A 24,500-nucleotide genomic window follows, 5' to 3' on the forward strand; every position below is an offset into this window, starting at 1 on the left:
TTTTGCTTGTAGATTTTATTTACATCAGTAACCAGGACAGGACCACCACTTTTGTATACAAATCCACAAATGATAACAAGGGAAAGTTTTATATTTGCATCCTAATTTATGTCGGAAGCATAAAAGCTCCATTGACTGAACTCTTCCCAGGACAAAAAGGTGGACTCAATTAAACAGCAGTGCAAAGCCACCTCAAGAAAAAGATTTTAATCAGTCCACAAACTTGCAGAGTTGTGTTCGCATCCACTCAACCTTTTGGCAGGCCAGGAAGTTCCATAGTCAGTCTTTTCTGAAAGGAATCGCGATTGATGAGCCAGAGGGATTTTTTATTTCATTTCTTGACTATCTGAATGACATCTTCATCCTCCAAAGTATGATCTTTTCCCACTTTCTGAGGGTTGTGCTTGACGGATGAGCCCCACACAAGAGCACTGGAAGAAGAGAGAGTTAGCACAGAGTTAATGGCATGGATTTATTATTGCGTTAATCTTATTTTTTAATCAAGCTACTTCCTTCATAGATGAGGGGAATGTGGTGGATAATCTTGATTTATCTTGACTTAAGCAAAGCATTTGGATGGATGGCTTGGCTTTCAATGCCTTCTCCTGCATCCCAGCTGGTCCAAGGCTCTCTGGGCAGTGGCTGCCCCTCCTTTCCCAATACTGAACACCTCCTCACCCACCCCCAGGCAGGACTACAGCTCCCATCTCTACTATAGTTCTAAAGGATCTGAACTGGCTGTTTGCAGACCATACTTACTACTTGAAATCTTTAATTAGGTTTTTATGAATCTTCATGCAGAAATCCTCCACGGTGGTCCGGGAGTCAGGCAGGACCACTGGAGAAGTATAATCTGGGAGCTGCCCTTTGGGTTTAGTGTAACTGCAATTAAACACAATGAAACATTCCTTTATCAAGCATTTGTGCTTTCAGACAAGCCCTTTTTCTAATCAAGATTACTTTTTACAGTTGTTATTACAAATAAAGAGGTTAACCCAAAGTGTACCCCAACAAGTGACGGAGCAGGAAAGTAGGGCCCTCTACCAGAATAATTCCCACCTAACAACTACATGTCAGTGAAAAAGATTTGAGATGGTTTTCTCTGTGACACATCCATTTTCTATATATAAATAAGTGCTGGAGCATGTCCTCCATCTTACGAAAAATTCATTCTGAGTTCTAAAAATATCACGGTTCTTTTACGGAACAGAATTGAATGATTCTAACACAAACATTTTTTTCCCTGACTACAATCTTGCGTATCTGAAAAACTGCTGAAATTCTGGCCCCCCGAGAATTACCAGGAACTTCGAGGGTCAAGAGAAGACAGTTGAGATTTCAGAGTTGAGGGGAAATTGACACTAGGGAACATTTTTAAAGGAACTGGAATGACGGACATTTTGAGCTCTGACAAACCAAAACTTACATCCGCACAAGTTTAAGGTAATCCCAGATTTTCTCCAGCAGGTCATCAAAATTCCACCGATGATGAGCAGAGATGGGGACGCAGTGGGGCACTTTGTAAATGATGTCTAGTTCCTCAATGGAGATTTGATCAATTTTGTTCAACACATAAATGCATGGGATGTAAACTCTGCAAGGATGAAGTGAGCAAAAAATGTAAGACAGAGGTCCTTCCTATCTTGCTCCTATCCTAACTCCTGTCTCTTGAGAGGTAGGAGACTTCCAATTCTAGGTAGCTACAGTAACCAAGTTGGTAGAGCAAGAGACTCTGCCCTGTAAGTTACATCCAGCCTATTTACTATAGTCCTACTAAGCAGTCAGCTGCTAGGAAGCCAAGAGAGGCCTCTGCAACTTTCACTGGAGTGAAGACCTTTTCTTGAACAATGCTTTGTGCTTAGATCAAAAGAGCAAAAAAGCAGCCATGTTGTAAGATACCCCAGTCCCTTGCCACGCAACAAGAGCAACGCCCCCCCCAGCCCCTCCCTTCTTTTATCAGCCCATGAAAACTACCTGTTTCCTTCAACTACATCAATGAGGTCATCTGCAGTCACATCGCTCCTTAGAGTGATATCAGCATTGTGGATTTTATATTCTGCCAAGATGCTCTTCACAGTTTCGATATCCAGCTCACTCTGCGGACACTGATCAAACAAAATATGATGATACACAGAACCTTTCAGACTACAACAGGGACTGGATCAGGAGTGAAGCACATGGACTTGTAGGCTTAGTCATATGGCAGGAAGGGCTTAATGAGCTTCAGGCATCGGGACAGGAGATGGCCACCACGCACCCAGGTGGCAGGAATGCTAAACAGAAGTCACAGTAGCTAACCTGGAACAGAAGGAGGTCTCCTCAGAAGCCCTTCGCAGAACCCTAAAAGAGTGTCCTGACCAAAGCAGGGCCTGCTTCTCTTCCCATCTCACTGCTGTCAAGACTGAACCAAACTCTTGAGCTATACTTCAAAGGGAGCCCTTGCTGGACTCAAGGACTGTTGCCAGAGATCCCTTTCAGACATTCCTTCACATATAGCAAAGGGCTGAGTCAGATTTCTTATGCACAGCAAGGTAGCAAAGTAGAGGTACTACTTACTGTGGCTGTGAGGTTAATGCCTCCTTTGTCCTTTTTCTTAAAGCCAATATTGGGAGGTTTGCTGTTCAAACGTATCCCGAAGCCCTCCAGCTCACTCTCAATTATCTTCTTATGTCCCAAAGGTTTCAGAACATCCAGAACAATCAGGATAAGGTTACAGGTTCGGGCAACTGTAAAAAAAGGGAGGGGGTGGATTTCTTTCTGTCAGCCTCTTCTAAAAAGCCAAACATAAAGTGTTGGAATCTAAAGAAAAAAAACTTCATGGTCATCTAATCTCCTAACTCAAACCAGAGTAATAAACTAAACATATTTTGAATCAAATGTATGTCGAGGAAGCAAGAAAAAGCCATGGGCTTTCTTTGTATGAAAATAAACTTTCCCCAGATGCAATACTCTTAGGATCAGAAGCAAAAGCAGCACCAAGCACATGTCTCTTCTCTTCTCTTCTCTTCTCTTCACTTCACTTCGCCAGCCAGTCCTCATCTCCCCTTTTGCCCTGGGACCACCAGCACTCACCTGCAATGACCTGGCGACCTCTGCCTTTCCCATCTTTGGCACCCTCGATAATTCCTGGTAAATCAAGAAGCTGCAAAGTTTGTGGGAAAAAACAAATAAGAAAAGAGAGATGTGGAAAAGCCAGACACCACACCTTATCCAGCTGTTAGCCCCTTTCCCCATGTCCTGTGATACTTCAGCCATGCTTTGCTGACCATCAGAATTTCTGGCCATCTCCTCCCGCTGATCTTTTCAGCATCCATTGCATTATTCTCCACCCAGGATTGGATTCCAAAATTCTACTCAACAACCTCACTGCAACAATGTGAAAGAGCTACTGTTGTCAAAAGCAAATCATCTTGGATGGATTGATGATCTGAAGACGATCTTCAATATTTTTGGAATACCATGAAAAGACTAAGCACCTAAAAATGAGCTTGACATATGTATCTGACAGATGACAAACCAAGTGAGGGACAAATATTGATTAAACCCATTCTTTAAATCCAATAATTAAAAAAACAACACTTCAAACCATTCCTGTTAAGTTTTTCCTTCCAGGATTTCCATCTTGGCTATTTTCTTCTGGACAACCTTCAGTTCATTAATGTCCTGTATAATGTCCGACCACAGCAGAACAGAGGAAGAATAACTTTTATTTTCTCTTAATGCTTACAATGGTTCTTAAAAGTTTGCAGACACTTTTGAATTTTCAGTGTTTTTGCATAAATGTGATCTGTTCTCCACCTATCCTAAAACTAGATAGAGAACCTAGTTAAAGAAATGAGACCAAAAATTCCATTGGTTCATTGATTTAATGAGGAAAATGATCCAAGGCTACATATTGGTGTGTGGCAAACATATGCAAACCTCTAGGATTATCAGTTCATTTGAAGAGGAAATTAGAGTCAGGTGTTTCAATCAATGGGAAGATAATGAAGCGTGAGTGGGAAAAGTCCTGCCTTACCTAAAGAAAAGAATTCCAGATATTCACTATAAAAGCCTGATCTCCACACAGGGATGTCATGGCTTGAATAAAAGAGATTTCTGAGGACCTTCAAAAACAGTTGATATTCAAAGGTTGGAAAAAATTATCAAACTATTTCCAAATGTTTTGGACTCTGACAGTTCACTGTTAGGCAGATTGTCTGTACAAAATCTCTACTCTCCAAAAACAACACTGCTTCATCTACAGGTTGTGAAAACCCATATTACCTTCATCTTCTTCCTTCTGTCTTAGCGTATTCCCGCAGTGCAGGGTGTACTTTTTTGAAAACCCATATGAATAACCCAAAAGGCTGTTGGAAAAATTTCTGTGAACGGACGAGACTAAAACAGAACGTTCTGCCTTGAATGAAAAGTACCGTGTTTCTCAGAAAATAAGACCGAGTCTTATTTTCTTTTAGACTTGAAAATAAGCATTGGGGCTTATTTTCAAGGCGGTCTTACTTTTTTTGAGATGCAGCAGGCCAGACTCGGTGAACTGGATGTGCTGTGGACGCACCATCACCTCCATTCTGGGTTTGGAATGGAGGCTTTTTGGCGAATGAGAAGAAAATGGGGAGGTAGATTTTCCTGCCTGCCATCCTTTCCTCGGTCTGTGCTAAGCTTGAGGAATGGATGACAGGCAGGAAAATTTCCCTCCCCATTTTCCTCCCATTCACCAAAAAGCCTCCCGAGAATCTCCCAAAAAGAGGGAAAAAGCAAAGCAGCAGAGCTGCCAGCTTCGGGGAAGCTGTCCAACAAGCAGAAGTGCTGCGCTCAGAAAAAGAAGAGCAACAGTGGTATTTGTGCTGCCCAAAGGGACCAGTGGGCTGCAGATGGACAGTTGCCCCCCTCCCCCCCCACGCTACCACTTGTGCCAGCCACCACCCCCCCACCCGGGCTTATTTTCAAAGTAGGGGTAATATTAGGCCCACTCCCAATAAATTAGAGTTGGGCTTATTATTGGGGCGGGTCATGTTTTCGGAGAAACACAGTATTACATTGAGCAAGGCAAGCACTGCATTCCAGCATAAGAATTTTATCTCATCTGTGAAATATGGCAGTAATGGCATCGGAACAATGGAACAATGAATTTCAAATTGTTCCAGTAAATTCAAAATGAAAATATGAAGGCATCTACCATGAACTCAAGTGCAAGAGAAAGTGGGTCGTGCAGTAAGGCAGTGATCCAAAATAAAAGTCACAGGACCAAAGAATGCTTAAAGCAGAAGTTGAGGTTTTGAAATGGCCAAGTCAAAGTGCTGAGCTTTAGTCTTATAAAAGTGTTGTGCTGGGCAATTCACGCGAGGAAGCCCAGCGACATCCCTGAACTGAAGCTGTCCTGTAAGGAGGAAGGGCTACAGTTCCTCCAAGCTGATGTACAGGATTTGACAATTATCAGAAACATTTAGTTGCAGTTACTGCTGCCCTAGAGGGGCGCAGGAGCTCCTAAAAGCAAAAGTTCACATATTTTTGCTACATACAAATATGTAGCTTTGGATCATTTTTCCTAAAAAAAATCAACAAACAAGTACACTTTTCATTCATTTTAATTGCATTCTCCTTATCTAGTTTTTGGACTTGTGTGGACAACACTTCATTTTTTAGATCATATTTATCAGAAACATTGAAAATTTAAGAGTCACAAACTGATGCACCCTGTTTCTGTTTTACTATCTTCTCTTAGCAGTAACACTGACTACTGAATTTCCCTTCCCTTTCTGCTGACAGAAAAGCCCTAAACCGAAGTTTCTTTTGCACTTGAATCTTAAATTTTTTGTGTTCCTTATGCATCAGAATCGTTTTCTAATCTTCATGCAGAACCTACCAATGGATCATGTGACTTGATTTATTCCTTCCAGTTCTTATTGGTAACCTCCGCATTCTGCCTACCTCTTGTAGTTCCAGGGATCACGCTACTTCTGGGGGAGGGTGATCTTCCTTCCTTCACATGATTCAATTTAAAACCCACTAGATCAAGGTTTGAAAGGCTCTAGAGATATTGCTTGCAATTTGGAATCATTTGTAGGGTATGTTTCCAAACAGTTCTGGCTGATACTGGACAGTCAGCTTGGTTTATAGGTTTTGGGATTTTGTAACCATTTTTCTACCTATTTGTCAAACATGCTTTGTCACTGTTTTTAATATCAGCTAAAGTTGGCTTCATAGTTTATGAAAAATCAGAGAGCTATCAGTTGCCTACCTTGCAAAACACCATTGTCAGGCTTACATACAAAGCAAGTTCCTAGAATTGTCAATCAGCAGAAAAAGCTATTAGACAGTTACGATATATGCATCTCTACTGCTCTGGACTTGCTAAGGATAAGCGCACTTCTGTGTGAAATAAATGGCATGTACAGGCACGAGCCTTGGGTTCATAAGCGTCACCTGTATTTTGGCTCCTTTGTACCGGATCACTCCTGGAACTGTGGTTAGAGTTGTGAACTCGTACGCAGCTACTTCTGAGTAAACACCAGCAAGATTGCTCAGCAGAGTTGATTTCCCCACCGAAGGGAAGCCCACAAAACCAATCCGGGCATCGCCAGTCTTCGCCACATCAAAACCTACCAAGTGATCATTAATTCAGAGTAACTGATAGGCCCCAGAAAGCCTCTAGCAGAAAAGTCAAAGCAGGGAAACTGTGCCACCTTGGCATTGTCTTGGGCAAGAGGAAGGCCCTCAGCTGTCCCTCCCTCCAGCAATTGGGGGACCACTTCTCAAATCTATCACCTAAAGGACAGCCTGGTCCTGAGCTGCTGAAGCAAGAAAAGAAGTATAATAACCAAATCATTTAAAATTCTACACCCTTCGCTTAAGTTTTTCAAATAAAGCAACAGGAACATACTCAATACAGTTTACATGTGTTACTACAATTTATACTAGCATAAGGCTGACAATTTCACACTTCAGCTGACAATAGAATTGTGTGGATGTGACATACCTGAATCTGAATGTATTTACATGTGGTCAAAATGGACATTTTGACACATTCAACTGAAAAGGAAAGAACTGGCTGCTCTGTAGAAGCAGTTATTCCCTACAATACAGACCAACAGACAGACCATCAGCTACTTCTAGTTTGGTTTAGTCTCTATTGGTAAAAAAAGTATAACGAGCAGGCTAAAGGAGCAAGATTGACATTTGGGACTGTTAGAAACACAGTCAGCCCACCTCACAAAATTGGGCTTGCTTTCTGTTACTTTTAGATCTTGGGGTCACACTGATACCACTTTGCTGATTCTGCCCTGGTTACCAAAAAGGGCTCTGAAAGGGTATTCACATCCTAGCAAGGGATGCCATGCTCCTGCTCCGTCCTTTTGAAAGGACACACACACCTTCCCCGGTTCCGCTGCCTCCGCCTCCTTTTGGGGTAATCAGCTCTCGACGCAGCTTGGCCAGGCGGGCTTTCAACAGCCCCAAGTGGTGGGCCGTGGCTTTATTCTTTTGGGTGCGAGCCATCTGGAAAAGAGGGGGGGAAGTCAGGGTCAGCAGGCAATCGGTGGGCTCCAAGCCTGTTACTCGGCCCCTTGAGTTTCGGAAAGACGGACCTGTTTCTCATGGCAGAAAATGGGTTTTGTTATCCGAAAAAAGAGCAAGGGGTACATTTGGTACATAGGCGGTCCAGGAAAGTTTGCACCGTCTCTGGATCAAAAAGAGGGCTGTGAAAATATTTACAGATCCCTCACATCCTGGACGTAAACTGCTTCAACTCCTACCCTCAATAGAATAGAATAGAATAGAATAGAATAGAATTTTTATTGGCCAAGTGTGATTGGACACACAAGGAATTTGTCTTGGTGCATATGCTCTCACTGTACGTAAAACAAAAGATGTACGTTCATCAAGGTACAACATTTACAACACAATTGATGGTCAGTATATCAATATAAATCATAAGGATTGCCAGCAACAAGATACAGTCATAAGTGGAAAGAGATTGGTGATGGGAACGATGAGAAGATTAATAGTAGTGCAGATTCAGTAAATAGTTTGACAGTGTTGATGGAATTATTTGTTTAGCAGAGTGATGGCCTTCGGGAAAAAACTGTTCTTGTGTCTAGTTGTTCTGGTGTGCAGTGCTCTATAGCGTCGTTTTGAGGGTAGGAGTTGAAACAGTTTATGTCCAGGATGCGAGGGGTCTGTAAATATTTTCACGGCCCTCTTCTTGATTCGTGCAGTATACAGGTCCTCAATGGAAGGCAGGTTGGTAGCAATTATTTTTTCTGCAGTTCTAATTATCCTCTGAAGTCTGTGTCTTACTTGTTGGGTTGCAGAACCGAACCAGACAGTTATAGAGGTGCAAATGACAGACTCAATAATTCCTCTGTAGAACTGAGTCAGCAGCTCCTTGGGCAGTTTGGCGCAGAAAGAACATTCTTTGTTGTCCTTTTTTAATGATGTTTTTGATGTTGGCTGTCCATTTTAGATCTTGCGATATGATAGAACCTAGAAATTTAAAGGTTTCTACTGTTGATACTGTGTTGTCTAGTATTGTGAGAGGTGAAAGTATGGAAGGGTTTCTCCTAAAGTCTACCACTATTTCTACGGTTTTGAGTGTGTTCAGTTCCAGATTGTTTTGGTTGCACCACAAGGCTAGTCGTTCGACCTCTCGTCTATATGCAGATTCGTCATTGTCTCAAATGAGACCAATCACTGTTGTGTCATCTGCGAACTTCAGTAGCTTAACAGATGGATCATTGGAGATGCAGTCATTGGTATAGAGAGAGAAGAGAAGTGGGGAGAGCACAAAGCCTTGGGGGGCCCCTGTGCTAATTATACAGGTATTTGGTGTGATCTTGCTTAGCTTCACCTGCTGCTTCCTGTTTGTTAGGAAGCTTGTGATCCACTTACAAGTCTGTTCTGGTACCTGTAGCTGGTTTAGCTTAGTTAGAAGAGTGTCTGGAATGATGGCATTGAATGCTGAACTAAAGTCTACAAAAAGGACCCTTGCATAGGTCTTTGGAGACTCAAGATGTTGTAGGATGTAGCAAAACGATGCTATAGAGCACTGCACACCAGAACAACTAGACACAAGAACAGTTTTTCCCCGAAGGCCATCACTCTGCTAAACAAATAATTCCCTCAACATTGTCAAACTATTTAATGAATCTGCACTACTATTAAATCTTCTCATTGTTCCTATCACCCTTTCCTTCCACTTATGACTGTATGACTGTAACCTTGTTGCTGGTATCCTTATGATTTATATTGATATTGTTTCCTGATTGCTTATTTGTACCCTATGACTATCATTAAGTGTTAGAATTAATATACACATTAGAATTCTTGATGCAGGTATCTTTTCTTTTGTGTACATTGAGAGCATATGCACTAAAGGCAAATTCCTTGTGTGTCCAATCACACTCAGCCAATAAAAATTTCTCTCCACTCCACTCTACCCTATCCCAGTCAAGCTCCCTGCCTGCCCAAGGCCCCATCCCAGCCTCTGAGGCAGCCTGAGAACCAACTTCCCTGCAGAGACACCCAGGAGCTGGGCGAGGCCCCTCGGGCGGCGGGCTCCCGTTTTCCGCTTAGAAAATGTTGCTGCTGGCCTAGAAGCAGGGAGGGTCTGGGTTCTAGTCCTGCCGCTTGAGGGATTTGTTCACTGCCTTGAGTTGATCATCAAAGAAAGGATGAACACCTAATCCTCACCGCCGCTTCGGCCTTCTCTTTTTTTTTTTTTTCATTTATATCCCGCCCTTCTCCGAAGACTCAGGGCGGCTTACAGTGTATAAGGCAATAGTCTCATTCTATTTGTATATTTTTTTACAAAGTCAACTTATTGCCCCCCCAACAATCTGGGTCCTCATTTTACCTACCTTATAAAGGGTGGAAGGCTGAGTCAATCTTGGGCCGGGCTCGAACCTGCAGTAATTGCAGGCTCTGTGTTCTTAATAGCAGGCTTCTCTACTGCCTGAGCTATCCCGGCCCTTTTATCCCGGCCGTCTTTTACGGCTCCCCAAGGGAAAGTGGCAGCAGCGCATCCTCCGGCCTGCCTCGTTTACCGACATCTTCAGCGGCGTCCCCGGGATTCCCATTGCCCAGAGGCCGCAGAGGAGTTCCCCAGGGCGGCGAAGAAAAGCTGAGGCGGCTCTCCCTCGCCTCCGCTCTGCCGACATCTGGCCGGTAGACTGCTACTGTGCGGAAGGTTCCTCCGCCACGCCACGGCTCCCCCTCCCCTCCCCTCCGCCCAGAAACAAGCAGCACGTCGCTCCTCCGTTACCTCAGCCTCGATCTCGGCGATCTTGGCCAACGTCGTAGTCATGGCGGCGGCGGCGTCTCCTCAGAACCGGCTCCCCTCAGGCTGCAGCCGCGCAGGCGCAGAAGACAACTCGCGCGCGGCCTCCGACAAAAACCCTGCGGGGGCGGAGCGAAAGAAAAAAGAACGGGAATTGACACGCCGGCCTTGCGCGCGACTTCTCCGCGCTCCTCCCCTGACGGAGAGCGGGAAAGTACCATAGAGCGCGGGCGCCAGAGTGGCACCCGTCCATCGGCCTTCCTCCTCCGCTACTTGTGGGCGCCCCCTGGAGACGAGAGCCGCGTCGGACCGCCGTCTCGCTCCGCTGCTTCCTCTTGCTCCGTGTCCTTTTGCAGCGCAAAGTGGGGCAGGTTCCCCCCCACCGCAGCGGTTCTCGTGGGGCCGAAGCATGGGGGGGGGGGCGCCGTGCAGGTTAGAGGCACGGACGACCCTCGCCAAATGGGGGCTCCCCGTCCCCCGCCAGCCCCGATCCCGCGCTGCGCTGCCTTCCCACGGAAGCCGGGGACGGAGGCGGCCTCCTCCTCCGCAGGCGGAATTCAGGTTCTGCTTCGCAGCGCCTCCGCCAGCCGCGTGTCTCGGGTCAACCCGACGAGCAAGGCCGGCTCCGTGTGTGTGTGAAGCCAGAAAAGTGGCCCCGGGCTGGCTTCCCCAGAGCTTCCAGAGGGGGAGCCGTTTGGGCCCCGCTGATCCCAGGGCTACAAACCCGTCCCGCTGCCGCGGGAAGGAAAGCGGACGTAGTGCCAGTCGGTGGGTGCCCGACGGGGGCATCGAGTGTCAACGCGCCGGTCGGTTGTCTGCACCTTTGGGGCTGCAACGCCTGTTGCACAGGAGCATGGGCTCCCAGATGCAGCTCCCATCTGCCAAGAGGACCAAGGCCCATGTTGCTGGACAGCTGGCCTGCAGGAGGGAGCATCAGCAGAGGCCAAGGGGGAGGGATCTGCTGGGGTGCCTTGGTGGCTGCTCAGTGCGGGTTTTCCCTGGACTCCCCAAACCAGAGAGTGTAAGCAGGAGGCCTCAGCCACCTTCCTCTCAAACACTGAGACTGTCTCATCTCCACATTCAAACTGATAATGATGTTCAAGCGGGGTGCAAAACTTCACTCCTCCTCCCAGGAACAAAAAGGCTCTTCCTTCCTTTTGGAGCAACCCAGAAATGTGCTTTCAAGAAAACCTGGACACATTTCCAGCATGGGAGGAAGTTACTTCTGCCAGCTGGCTTAGTCCAGTGACTTTAGGATGTTTTGAAAATGGCAGTTGCTATTCATGAGTGTACCCTGTATATACATAAAGCAGCATATTTTAAACGAATAGAATAATAAGTTTAAATCCTACTTATTTCAGAGGCACACAATAAATAAAGAACACTAATTAATAAGCTTACAATTCAGGGAAGGATGGGGAAAAAAACCTTTTTTTCCAGCTACTTTGAATGTCACTTGACTGTTCTCAGGAAATGCCTTGATTCAGGATCCAGGAGTTCTGGGTTTCCAGATCCAACCCCCTAATGCCAGCATTCCAACTAAGGGGAACTGTAACTTCTGTTCTGATGCATTTCCATATACACTTCCGCTGGTGTGCATATTGCTAAGATGGCTGGAGCACTGATTTACTTAAAGAATCCATGTGGGCACCCAACTCAAGACAGCAATTCCAGATGGCATATAATAAATAAAAAATAAAGCCAAATAATCAAGTATAACTAAAATTCAAGAACATTTAATAGGAAATCACAGCCAAATCCTTCTCCAGAAGGGCCATAGGCTAGTCCACAACCCATGGTGAAGAAACCATGATGGGTCTGTTTACTCTCTGCCTTAAAGTGATGCAAAACTCGGCCGACTTACATTTGTGTAAACTAATCTGATTTCATTGCACATATTAAGCCACCGACTGATGGCCCAGAAGCACACAAAGAGGCAGAGGAAGTTGGGCGTGTTGTGTAGTCAAAAGGCCTGTGACCCAAGGGATGAGGGGCAGCCAGGTGCCAGCCTCTGCTTATTTGGGTCCTCTTCCTGCTGCCATTCCTTGGGAGGGGAGTTTCCCCTTGTGAAGGCATAGTCCCCTGGGACACTCCACTGTCCCCCTTTGCATGTCGCAGCTGTTTTTTCTGCTGGTGCAACATCCTCGGGGTTGAGGGGGTGCTTGGAATTTGGGGAGCTGCACTGACGGCATATGCTGATGCCAAATGGCAACCCTGGGGGCATCACCAGCCACTTGAAGGTCACTGCCAGAGAGGGTCCCGGCTCTCTCTGACTTGGGGGTGTAAGGAAACCAGCCCACCTCCCAGCAGAGCATCAATGGGACTGTGCCATTCTGGTTTTCTAACTTCGCCCATGCATTGCATTTTAAGCTTCACAAAAGGGCCCCCCGGTTACTTGGGAGCCACAGGGATGCAACACATCCACCTGGAGGCCGATTTCCTCACAGGAGACCGCGAGGCCGGCAGGTCCTTAGCTGGCCCAACATCCCACCGAGCAAGGGGTCCAGAGGGGGTAGGGGGCAGGACAGGCTTCCTGGAGGCCTGGGCCCTCTTGTGCTCTCGGGCAACTTTGGGGGCGGCCTCCTCCACTCCGCTCTCCAAGAGGTTGGAGATGTGGATGCTGGTGCCATGGCAACAGATGCTTTAAGTAGATGCCCTGGAAGAGGAAGGAGGAGGAGGAGGAAGGAAGGAAGGAAGCCACCGAATCAGGCGAGCAAAACTCGGGGCGACCTGGCAGTCTGGGGGGGCAGCAAAATGAAAGGGGTGCCAGGGAGGGAGGGGGGAAGAGGGCGCTCCCTCCTTCAGTCTCCCTTTGAAACGGCGCCTTTAAGCCCAGCCAGCTTCTGCTCTCCGGGACCTTCCAGGCAACAAAGCCGCCTCCGAGGGTCTCCTGCCGCCCAAGAGCAGAGGGGATGCCCGGGGGTCGTGGGGGGGCATAAGCAGCGGCCTGCCAGGGGGGACCCGGGGAGCAGGAGCCACCGGCCGCCCAGGGTGCCGTCGAGGGGGGCTTAGCTCGCCCAGGACCGGCGGGGGAGTCCCGGCCCCGCTCCAGCAGGACCCGTGGCTGGGGGGGGCAGGGCCGGCTGGGCGGGGCTGCTGGGGGGGGGAGAGCCAGGCCGAGGGGCCGGACGGCGGGGGGGCGGCGGCGCCCGTGGCCGCGCTCGCATTGGCGGAGGCGCTGGGAGGGAGGGAGGAGGGGCAGGAAGCGAGGAGGGGCACCGCTCGGGCGGCAGGGGAGGCGGCGGAGGCGGCGCGGGGAGCGCTTGGCGGGGGCTTTGCACGGGGGCGCGGAGGGGGTCGGGCGGCGGCGAGGGGCGGCCGGCGGAGACTCGGAGCAGCGCCGGCCTACTTTTGCGGCGGGGGGTGGGGACGGCCCCTCCCTTCCTCCCCAGGGTGAAAGTGCAAGAGGAAGTGCAGCCGCTGCCATCTTTCCTCCTCTGCAAACACACACACACACACCCGCACGCACGCACGCACACCCAGGGAGGGAGGGAGCCCCCCCCGCGCCGCGCCCGCCGGGCCGACGGCCTCCGAGGGCCACCGGCCCAGCCTGCCGCCGCCGCCGCCCGCGCCTCGCCGCGCCATCCGGGCCCGCGGAGAAGCCGCCCGGCGGGGCCTGCCGCCTCCCCCCCTCGCGGCCGCTGCTCTCCTGCCGGCGTCGGCCGGGCCTTTGTTCCTCCTCGCGGCCGCCGACGCCGCCGCCGCCGCCGCCGAAGGACTCGCGGGCGGGCGGGCGGGCGGGCGGAGTGACGGGCGCGCGCGCGCTCCCGCCGGGCCCGGGGCTGCTGGAGGGCGCGGGCGGCGCGCGGGCGGCCTCCTGACGGGCGCGCGCCCCGGCCCCTCGACGGGGGAGCGGGCGCGCGCCTCCTGCCGGCCGCCGCCGGGCACAGCAGGCAGGTAAGCGCGGCGCCGCGGCCGCCCCGATGGAGCGGGTGAGCGAGGCGGCCGCCGCCGCCAGCAACCCTTGTGGCGCGACCCCGCCGAGCTGCTACACCTACCAGGTGAGCCGGCACAGCGCCGACCTGCTGCACAGCCTGAACCAGCAGCGCAAGAACGGCGGGCGCTTCTGCGACGTCCTGCTGCGCGTGGGCGACGAGAGCTTCCCGGCGCACCGGGCCGTGCTGGCCGCCTGCAGCGAGTACTTCGAGTCGGTCTTCAGCGCGCAGGGGCTGGGCGGCGAGGGCGGCGGGGCGCCGGAGGGGGGCGCCGGCGAGGCGGGCGGCGGGGGCCCCGGTCCCGGCGGCGGCGGCGGCGGCGGGGCGCGCGAGCTGGAGATGCACACCATCAGCTCCAAGGTCTTCGGGGACATCCTGGACTTCGCCTACACGTCGCGCATCGTGGTGCGGCTGGAGAGCTTCCCGGAGCTGATGACGGCCGCCAAGTTCCTGCTGATGCGCTCCGTGATCGACATCTGCCAGGAGGTCATCAAGCAGTCCAACGTGCAGATCCTGGTGCCGCCCGCCGCCCGGCCCGACGTCATGCTCTTCCGCCCCGGCGCCGCCTCCGCCGCCGAGCTGGGCTTCCCGCTGGACATGACCAACGGCGCCGGCCTGGCGCCCAACGGCAACGGCATCGCCGGCATGCCCGAGGACGAGGCCACGCGGGCCGTCCTCTCGGCCGCCGCCCAGGCCTCGCTGCCCGTGCTGCAGGGCGTGGACCGGCTGCCCATGGTGGCCGGGCCGCTCTCGCCGCCCCTGCTGGCCTCGCCCTTCCAGAGCGTGGGCGGCGCCGGCCCCTCGCTGGGCAGCAAGCGCGGCCGGGGGCGCCCCCGCAAGGCCAACCTCCTGGACTCGGTGATGTTCAGCGCCCCGGGCGGGCTGCGCGACGCCGGCATCCTGCCCTGCGGCCTCTGCGGGAAGGTCTTCACCGACGCCAACCGGCTCCGGCAGCACGAAGCGCAGCACGGCGTGACCAGCCTGCAGCTGGGCTACATCGACCTGCCCCCGCCGCGGCTGAGCGAGAACGGCCTGCCCGGCCTGGAGGACCCCGAGGCGCCCCGCAAGAGGAGCCGGACCAGGAAGCAGGTGGCCTGCGAGATCTGCGGCAAGATCTTCCGGGATGTTTACCACCTGAACCGGCACAAGCTGTCGCACTCCGGCGAGAAGCCCTACTCGTGCCCCGTGTGCGGCCTGCGCTTCAAGAGGAAAGACCGCATGTCCTACCACGTCCGCTCCCATGACGGTTCGGTGGGGAAGCCTTACATTTGCCAGAGCTGTGGAAAAGGTTTCTCTAGGTAAGAGAGAGGCGCTGCTGGGTTCAGAGATGCTGAGGTCCAGCCCCCCACCCCTCCACCCACCCACCTGGCTCCCTCTGGGCGCCCCACAGCCCCCGGGGCAGCAGGTGGAGGGAGAAAGGCAGGGGGGGGGGGCTCTAGTTCACCCCTCCAACCTCTGCCCCATCCCCCCCCCACATTCTCAGTGGGACCCCATCCACACCCAGTAAAGAGATTTTTTCACCTGCCAGCTCTTCAAGGAGCAGCAAAGCCATCCAGGTGTGCAGGGACTGCCAGGTTTCCTGGGCCCTTTATTATGGCATGGGGGAGGGCTGCGTCCAGTTAGGCTTGTGGATTTAATGCTCTGGGTTCTGTTTTTGGAGAGAGACTCTCGGGGCCCCATTTCTACGATGCCCCTTCTCAGAGCGGCACCATAAGTTCAGCCCACTTCTGGCCTCTTGCACAAAATGCCTTTGGTATCTCAGTGCTTTGCCCTCTCCTCAAACGGTTCCTGGGCATCAGTTAGTGGCTTCCACGGTTTGGGTTGCAGCCTAAAGAGGAGGGAGGCATTTTCAGGATTGCAGATGGGTTCACTGCAGGGATGCCCAAACTTGGTGACTTTAAGACTTGTGGACTTCCAGGTCCCAGAATTCCCCAGCCAATTTTGGAATTCTGGGAGGTTGTCTTAAAGTTGCCAAGGTTGGACAGTTCTGGTTTACTGGGAAAAAGGGGGAGGAGGACTTGATAGTCATTGCCACTGCTTCCTCCTAAAAAGGAGCCTGTACTTCCTGTTTCCCCCCAACCAAGTTATTATTATGGTTTGCACACATTGGCTCAAAGGTCACGTTTGCCAATGGTTTCTCCCGAGTAAAAAATGAGATCCAGATTACACTGCTTGGGGGAATCGTATTTTTACCAAGGAGATCCTGCTCTTAAATTACTGCTTGCAGGCTTGGGAGATTCCTGGGCCCTCAGCCCCGTTAAGGTGAGGAGAGCAGATCGGAAGTGGGAACAGTCCGTGCAGGAGGACCAGCCTGGTAGGAAGCTTTGCAGGGCTGACTTTTGCTAGCATTTAAAGCAGGGGTCTCCAACCTTGGCAACTTTAAGACTTGTAGCTAAGTAACTTTGGGAGTTGAAGTCCACAAGTCTTAAAAGTTGCCAAGGTTGGAGACCCCTGGTCTAAAGGGAGAAAATGACTCTAAGTTCACATTACGGACTAAGCCAAGTTGGATTTGGGGCTTAGCTTGAGTTATGCAGTCAGCCAATCATAGTGTGCTTCTCTTCCATTTCAGGGTGAGGGGTGGGCAGCAGGCCAAAGCAGACCCCTCGCCCTGTCCCCAGACAGCCCTGAGTCAGGGCTGGTGACAAGTTAAAGGGGGGGGGTGGCCAAATCTAGGCAATTGTGGATCAGAAAAAAAGGTGACTTTGGAGGGCCCCTTAATAAATGTCCTCCTTTCCTGCTTGATCCGAGTACCTGACTTTGGTTCAATTCTTTGAGTGCCACCTATCCAGACAGGGCAACAAAGCCCCCCATTCAGGACCCTCCCCTTTAGGGACAAAAGAGCCTCATTGAGCCTGGCAAGAGTCTTGTGTGCATCTGCCTAGGAGCGGGCGGTCAGAATCCGTGCCATAGCCCTGCTTGGCAGCCGGCAGCCTTAGGAACCTTTTCCAGGTGGCCCAGCCGCTATTTTTCCTTCCGGCGTGCCTCGTCTGCCTTGGCACAGAGGAGCTCGAGGAAAGATGGCAACTGGGGCACCCTGTGACGTGCATATGCAAGGCTCCCCTTTCTGAAGAGTCCTCAGCATCTCAGAAAGGGCCTGGCGCCCCTCCGGCCTCAGCCTGACCCGCCCGTCGCGACACAAGAGTCACAGAGATGGACGTCTTCCTGGCAGCCCCACTGCCTCTGCGGAGTGAAGGGAACCTTTTCCTTCCTTTGACCAAATGAGCACCGGGCGGCCGCTGCCCCTGGTGAGCCTGGATTTGGCCTGCCTTCCTCAGATGTGGCAGGGGCGTTCCCAGGAGCTTGGTGGCAAGGGGCACTACTCTTGAGTCATCCACTGTGCGGAGAACCGAGATGGGAGCAGCCCTGTGGCCTGGCATCTTTGCAGCTCTCTGAAGAAGGGGAATGCTCCTTTTAGGCTGTTTGGATGTCCACAAGAGGGCTCTTGCACCAGCCTCCTTGAGGGCAGTCCTGTAGGTGAAAGTAAGTGCCACTGAGCTTAGCAAGGCTTCCATCCAGGTAAGTGGGTTGAGGGTTGCTGTCTTTAGCAGAAAGAGATGGGGGTAGTTGACATCAGCCAGAGTACAGCAGCTCTGCCCACGGCGGTCCAGTAGATCCCAGGCAATGCCAGCCAGGCTGTTTTTTAATTTGGAGTGGGTAGAATCTTTCCATATTCTTGCATGATAGGAAAGGCCTCCGGTGATTTGGACCAGGGGTCCCCAAATTTGGCAACTTGAAGACTTGTGAACTTCAATTCTGTCTAAGCTATACTGGCTGGGGGATTCTGGGAGCTGAAGTTCACAAGTCTTAGAATTGCCAAGTTTGGAGATGCCTGATTTGGGCCTCTGTGCATGAGACTACCTGCAATCTTGATGGTGAGATTCCTGCCTTTACTGCCCGTGTGTGATCTTGCCTGATGGCACACAGCACCTGAAGAACTATAGTATAGCTATAGTATAGGTTCTCCTGCTTGAGCAGGGGGCTGGACTAGAAGACCTCCAAGGCCCCTTCCAGCTCATTCATTCTAAAAAGAATGAAAGTGAATGAAGCTCCCTGTGGGGAACACTTTTACGGCATGGCTCTCCAACTTTGGCAACTTTCAGACCCTGCTGGCTGAGGAATTCTGGGAGTTGAAGTCCACAAGTTGCAAAGGTTGGAGACTCCTGCCGTAAAATCATTCCCCACAGCTTTCCCCGCTTCAGGTGTTGTGTGCCATCAGGAAAGATCACACATCATGATCAAAGAATTTTGGACCTCATGTTTTTGCACAAAATCTGCCTTTTGGGGAAAGAGCAAAGGGTCTCCTGGCCCTGTCTTGCAGCCCAGACTCACAGAGTGGGGTGGGGGTGGGGTGTCTCTACCAGCTCTGAAGCACGAGGTATAATTTAAGAAGCAGCAAAACTGTAGCAAGTGAAATCCTTGAGGATTTCCTCAACTTATAGAAGTGTTTCGCCACTTTCAAGTTCCTCCCCAGGATGGTCTGGAGGTCTGATAAGTGAAAAGAGTCCCTAGTCTCAGGCTCGCTGGGTGCCATCCGGCCGCCATCCCTGGTTTCCCCAGGAACGGGATACAGCCTGCACGTTTTCTGACCGAGAGCTCCCAGAAACCTCTTTCTGCCTTGTGCTGGTGCAGGAAAGGAGGAGCTGCTGGATTTGGAAGCCACTGAGTCCAGGAATGGCTACTAGAAGGCCCAAGCAGGCCCCTCCAGGACTGGGGTCAGAGCCCACCACCTGCCCTTCCCTCAGCTGAACTGCAAGCCCCATGGGAGAATTCTGCCGAGCTGCATGCGATGGCCGAGGACAGGAAAGCCAGGGAGGGTCACCTCGTTTCCAAGCAACTTCTGATTTCAGGCCAGGCCAGGCTTTCTTCCCACCCGTGTTCCAGCTCCTCTGGTGATGCCTGAAAACGAAGAAGCTTGTTTGTGGTGGCATTGCCTGCTGAACGGCCTATTCAGGTGCCTGTCCTATGCACACCTCCCTGCGGCTGTGTCCGGTTGAGGTCGATGGGTGAACTCGGAGTCCAGCAGAAGGACATGGCCTGGCTAGTCCACCCGGGCATCAAATCCTATAGGAGCAAATTGCCATAACAGAGTTGCTGTTTCACCGATTGACTCTCCAAGCCACACAACAATCCTCCGTGTTGTTTATCATAATGGGAGCATTCCAGAGAATTCCACAATTTTATCCTACCTTCTGACCCAAAATTTTGGAGGCCCAGAGACCGACCCTAGCGACTCTTCTGCAGGTGCTTGAAGGCTCCTTCAGAGCGATGGCGCTCAAAACCATTTGGGGAAGATTTCAGATGTTAAACGATAATTATAGAGGTGTATTTTAAATCATGAACGAAGGCGATTTGTGGTTTAGATATTTTAAATCCTTGGAGGTGCCAACTGATGCTTAAACATACAAAGAAAGGTCACTTACTAAACCTTATGTCTGTGAGATTGCATGTGAGCTGTTAAAAAACCTTTTTTTTAAGATCCTGAGAAAGAAAGTTTCTTGGGGTGGGAGAAAGGGGGAAGGTGGGCTGCAACCCCTGCACTCCTTAGATGTAGAAGTTGTTTAGTATGTGGCATAACGTGCATGGACTTTCAACATGTATCAACATTTCACCTAGATTAGAAACACAGTAAAATATGGATGTTAAAAAGACCTATGGTCAGATAGCAGTTTCTAGATGTGAAAATATACTGTACAACCAGAGCTCCACTTTGAGGGAGATGGGAGGGTCTAGGAACGCATAAATGTGTGTGTGTGTGTGTGTGTGTGTGTGTGTATATATATATATATGTGCAGGTTTTGGTATGTTCGGGTCTTTTCCCGTGTAAGATTGGAAATATTTATGCAACGTTTTGATGAGTGAGACCTCACTAAAACGTTGCCTAAATACTTCCAATCTTACACGGGAAAAGACCTGAACATACCAAAACCTGCATGCATATACCCGTGAAAACCTACGAAAACACACACACACACACACATATGTACATATGTACATACATATATATCTATATAAGCAGGCCCAGCTCAGGTGGCCCAGAGGTCTCTAGAACATTTTTGGCTGCAGCCCTGCCTGGAGGCTCCTAGTGTCTTGGAAGCTTGTGCAGTTCACCTTCACTCATGGCATGATGGCCGCCTGGTTCTTCAGGAGATTGGTGGGTGGGCAGGGTCTGTGTAAATGTGGCGCTTCCACACCTCTGGAGGTACCTTGACGAGAGTACGGTGGTTGAACTGTGTGTCCAAGGAGGAAGCTTGCAGACTGAGTCACACTTGTCCTTGTTTTTCTTTTCAAGGCCTGACCACCTGAATGGGCATATCAAGCAGGTGCACACATCGGAGAGACCTCACAAATGTCAGGTAGGTATCCTGGGATGTGGTGGAGGTGTTTGTTAGAATAAAACAAAGCAGGCGTTTGTAGTGAAGGTGGAGCCCTTGGGGGGCCGTTGCTTGCAGTAGAGTCCAGAGGCTGTTGGACCACTTGGCCGCTTCCAGATGTCGTCTTTGGCTTCTCCAGCTGCCTCCTCCTTCCCTGGAAGAGCTTCCTCCTCCTCCCCAGCCTTGGATCTCTTTCTTTACAGCTTAGCTTTCCCCACTTAGACACTGAGGTTCTCCGTTCCTTTGTCTCGTCTTCTGCCTGTTCACCAAGAACTGGCCATAGCTTAGGGGCAGCACTAACTAGCCCCTGAACACCATTCCCTGCCTGAGCAGCCTTCAGAACATGACCTTGGGAATCGGTTGCTTCTTCTGGGCTTTCTCTCGAGGCTTCTTGTGGCTGAAGCGGAACAGGAGCAGGCAAAGCATGTGCAGAGTTTTCCTTCCGGTGGCCTGAATTTTTTTGCAATTGAAGTTTAAAGCACAGGGATAATCCACTGAAAATGGAATTTTAATAGGATTTGAAGCAAAAACTCCTCCTTCCCCTTTGCACTAAAAGCAAGCAATTTAGAAACTCTTGTCCAGCTGCCCCAGGGCCTTACTGTGGCTGCAGGGGTCTTTTTTTCTCTTGTCCACAATTGTGCAGCCCACCCACCCGATTTCCTTTCCCCCATTTCAAGCATGTTGGGGCAGCCTTTCCAGCCTGGATACTCTCGGGAGGGTGGGCTTCAGCTCTCGGAATAGCCCAGCGTTGCTGCTGCTGCTGCTGCTGTGAATTTGGGGGGGGAGGGGAGGGGAAGGCAGACATTGACTGGGTGCTGGGGAAGGAAAGGCTGGTTGAGCCCCAGAACTCTGGTGGAAATTAACTGGGATTAAAGGAGATTAAGCAACCCTCTGAACATGGGTTGTGCTTTGGGATTTGTTAACAGAATTAATAATACAGGTAGTCTTTGACTTATGACCGTTTGTTTAACAATGGTCTGAAGTTGCAACAATGCTAAAAAATTTGACTTAGGGCCTATCCTCAAAGTTATGACAGTTATACCACCCCCGTGATCACGTGACCGCAATTCTGGCACTTGGCTTGCATTTACAAGGGTTGCAGTGTCCTGCAGTCACATTGTCGCAATTTGTGACTTTCCTGCTGGCTTCTGACCGGCAAAGTCAGCAGATTCACTTAATGACCATGGTAATGTTTTAATTGTATATTTCTTATGTTTTTATCTTTTGGCTGTACACCGCCCTGAGTCCTTCGGGAGAAGGGCGGTATAAAAATTTAATAAATAAATAAATAAATAATAAAGAAATGGTCGTAAAATTGGTTCCAGACAAGTGGTGACCTTCTTAGCAACCATACTGCTTAGCGATGCAATTTCTGGTCCCAATTGTCATAAATTGAGGACTAGCTGTAATAGATCCCAAGCCAAGATTGGGAGGGCTGCAGGTTTGGGGGGGGTGTCTCAAAAGAGCCTGAACTGAGTAGAGCTAGAAAGGTGGTGGTGGGGGGGCGTTATTTTAAGCTGCTGTGGGGTTCGTAGCATATTCTGTTAGAAATGGGTAGAAGCCATCTGATGTTGCAGAAAAGGGGGAAGAGGAAATCACCCCCAGCAACCCTGCAAATGGAAAAAAAGATAAATTCTTTTAATTTGGCTCCAAGTAGATTGGCAAAGTTAAATGTCGGCACATTTCTTTTTGGGAGGAAATTGCCGTGGGAATGCTCTGCAGATTTTTACTTGCCGGAAGTGGCGACCGTTCACCAGGAAGGGAAGTGGGCTCGTTCGGGGATGGTATTTGGCCTTGAAAGATGCTGAAACTCGCATGAATTTGGGAGCCGGGGGTGGGTGGGTGTCAGGGCTAGGCTCAGTTGTTTTCCAGGTTAGCCTGTTTGGGTGTTTCTCTTTCTAGGAATTGCTAATGAGCAGTAATCACAATCAGTGCATTAGACATACAGTAGCTGTGCAAAGCTCTTCCTTGCCATTGTCATTGGCTGTAAATTCAGGGACAGCCAAGGGGTCTCTTGATGCGGATCTGCTCTTTCAAGGAAGTCCAGAACAAGCTGAAGCCCAATCCTAGCAGCGTCTCCATCTTGTCCAGACTTAACCTCGGTTTATTTGCCTTTGTCCAGCCCTGGCAGACTTTGGCAGCGGCAAAAATATCAGCTGCTTCCATTCAGATGTGGGGAAGTAGGAACACAGCTGGGTCTCACCCCATTCAACGGGGACTCTGCCTGAGGGCTCCTCAAGTTCACAAGTGCTGGGAACAAGCTTTTGGCACCAATTTCCTGGGTATCCTAATCCAACAGGAGAGATGGGCTGGTTGTGAAACAGTGCTTCGGTGTCTCAAGACTGCCAGGGCTGGAAGCAGGAAACCGTGCTTGGGGAGCTCCCAAGAACAGGCAGAGCTGAAATTTCACATTGAAATCCCAGCACAAGTGACCTGACGGAGTAGCTGCATGGCCCTTCCGATGGGCTGAAGCTAGGTGGCCTCTGCATTCTTAGTCCCTTAGCCAGAAATAGGAGGTTTGAGATCCGTCATGAGATTCTCCAAGCCAAGGGAAGTTTTTTTTAACAAGGGTCTTATTGCCTGCTTTAGTCAGGGGTCCTTTTTGGCTTTTGTGGGTTCTCCATCACTGGAGGTTTTTAAGAAGAGGTTGGACAGCCATTTCTCCAGAATGGTATAGGATCTCCTGCTTGAGCAAGGGTTGGTCTAGAAGACCTCCAAGGTCCCTTCCAACTGTGTTTATTATTTACCTGTTGATGAGCAAAGGGCAGGCTCTGCTTACCAGGCTCCCTTTTTTCCTCCCAATATTGGGAGGCACCCCCCCCCCTCCTCAAATCCTGCCTAGCTAATCTGCCAGCCCCTGTGACGGTGGTTTTTTTCCTTGTGGCCTAATGCCCAGATGTGAGCAGCGCTTCCGTGCTTAATATAGAAAGCGACCCAGCTGTTTGCAGAAGAAGCAAGTGTAAGCAACCTTGCCATAGCTGGTAGCACCAAGTGGGCTGGGTATGGAGGTCGCTGGGTTGGAGAAGACAGAGATGGTCGTAGTTATTCTTTTTTTTTTTTTTTTTTGCTTCTTTACTAGAATACCTTGTTCTGGTTTGTGTAACAAGGTATGCAAACGGGGGAAAAAAGAAATAATTAAGTTTGCTTCCGTTAAGAAGTGACAAGTACATTAAGTTGCAATTTATACTTTTCAACACTGGAAATGGCTCCTGAATTGAAATTTTTGGTGATTAGTATTTACACTTGATGAATTTACTTATGTCATCGTATTTTGATGCCTCACAATCGGCATCTTAGGAAAGATGCCCTTAGTCCTTCGGGAGAAGGGCGGTATAAAAATCAAATTAATAATAATAAAAATAATAATAAAAGAAACGTGGCGTCATCATTAGGACTCGATTTCCCCTCCCATCCTCAGGGACTGTCTTGATTTCAGGTAGCTGAATCCGTCCAGCTGCAGTTTCTGCCCAAGACAGTTTGATCCTCTTCGGTAGGAAAGATGCCCCCGGGACTGAGAAGTACGACCACAGTTTAGGAAACTCTGCTTCCTTTAACAAGAGGAGCTGAGATCGAAAGAGAGCTGGCTTCCAGCTTGCTTTCAATCCGTTCCCTTGTTCAGAGGCCAAGCAGTTCCCAGAGTTGCCGGTTGTTGTGATTGGTGGATGAGCCCAGATCACAATCACCGTTCAATTCCTTCGGAGGACTGTTAACTGTTGAGAACAGAAGCTTCTTTGGGGGGAGGGAGGTGTCAGACAGTGCAGCCAAACTGTTGATTTGGGGTAAACCTGTCCAAGGGGGGAACCCCCCGAAATGGTTAGAGAAACGGGGGCTTAGTGCAGGAGTTTCCGGTTGGTGGTCTTCTCCCTCTCACTGCCCTCCAAGTGCATCTCTTCCCTTCTAGCCAACGGGGAGAGTCTGGAG

The 24,500-nt window shown here is 50.3% G+C and overlaps 2 protein-coding genes across 13 annotated transcripts in view; one reads left to right on the plus strand and one right to left on the minus strand.

Moving 5' to 3' along the window:
* On the minus strand, positions 1-14,388 carry DRG1 (developmentally regulated GTP binding protein 1). 3 transcript variants are annotated; one of them, XM_058158089.1, is made up of 10 exons: positions 14,272-14,388; positions 10,259-10,392; positions 7,371-7,494; positions 6,424-6,599; positions 3,073-3,142; positions 2,557-2,726; positions 1,975-2,105; positions 1,427-1,594; positions 760-882; positions 1-431 (listed from the first exon to the last, which is right to left on the minus strand). In XM_058158089.1, the coding sequence occupies exons 2-10, from the start codon at positions 10,298-10,300 to the stop codon at positions 332-334; spliced, it is 1,104 nt and encodes a 367-aa protein (XP_058014072.1). In that variant the 5' UTR covers positions 10,301-10,392; positions 14,272-14,388; the 3' UTR covers positions 1-331. The 3 variants fall into 3 exon arrangements, with proteins under 3 accessions (XP_058014072.1, XP_058014071.1, XP_058014070.1); XM_058158088.1 differs by lacking the exon at positions 14,272-14,388 and adding an exon at positions 11,095-11,221; XM_058158087.1 differs by lacking the exon at positions 14,272-14,388 and adding an exon at positions 10,492-10,630.
* PATZ1 (POZ/BTB and AT hook containing zinc finger 1) overlaps positions 14,049-24,500 on the plus strand; it is a 24,370-nt gene continuing 13,918 nt past the window's right edge. For all 10 annotated transcript variants that reach the window (XM_058158076.1, XM_058158077.1, XM_058158080.1 and 7 more), the window contains exons 1-2: positions 14,049-15,506; positions 20,498-20,561. In XM_058158076.1, coding sequence (XP_058014059.1) covers positions 14,197-15,506; positions 20,498-20,561 — 1,374 coding nt within the window. In that variant the 5' untranslated portion in view covers positions 14,049-14,196. The remainder of the gene's footprint in view (positions 15,507-20,497; positions 20,562-24,500) is intronic.

Source organism: Ahaetulla prasina, chromosome 15, assembly GCF_028640845.1.
Source record: "Ahaetulla prasina isolate Xishuangbanna chromosome 15, ASM2864084v1, whole genome shotgun sequence".
NCBI lineage: Eukaryota > Metazoa > Chordata > Lepidosauria > Squamata > Colubridae > Ahaetulla > Ahaetulla prasina.

What these genes read in the sequence shown, in the direction of transcription:
- DRG1 (XM_058158089.1), bottom strand. Translation starts at nt 10,300, where the DNA reads ATGACTACGACGTTGGCCAAGATCGCCGAGATCGAGGCTGAG. An exon ending in GCATTAACCTCACAGCCACA is followed by an intron (nt 2,106 to 2,556) that starts GTAAGTAGTACC and finishes TTGTTTGATCAG; the next exon opens with TGTCCGCAGAGTGAGCTGGA. An exon ending in GATGTAGTTGAAGGAAACAG is followed by an intron (nt 1,595 to 1,974) that starts GTAGTTTTCATG and finishes TCATCCTTGCAG; the next exon opens with AGTTTACATCCCATGCATTT.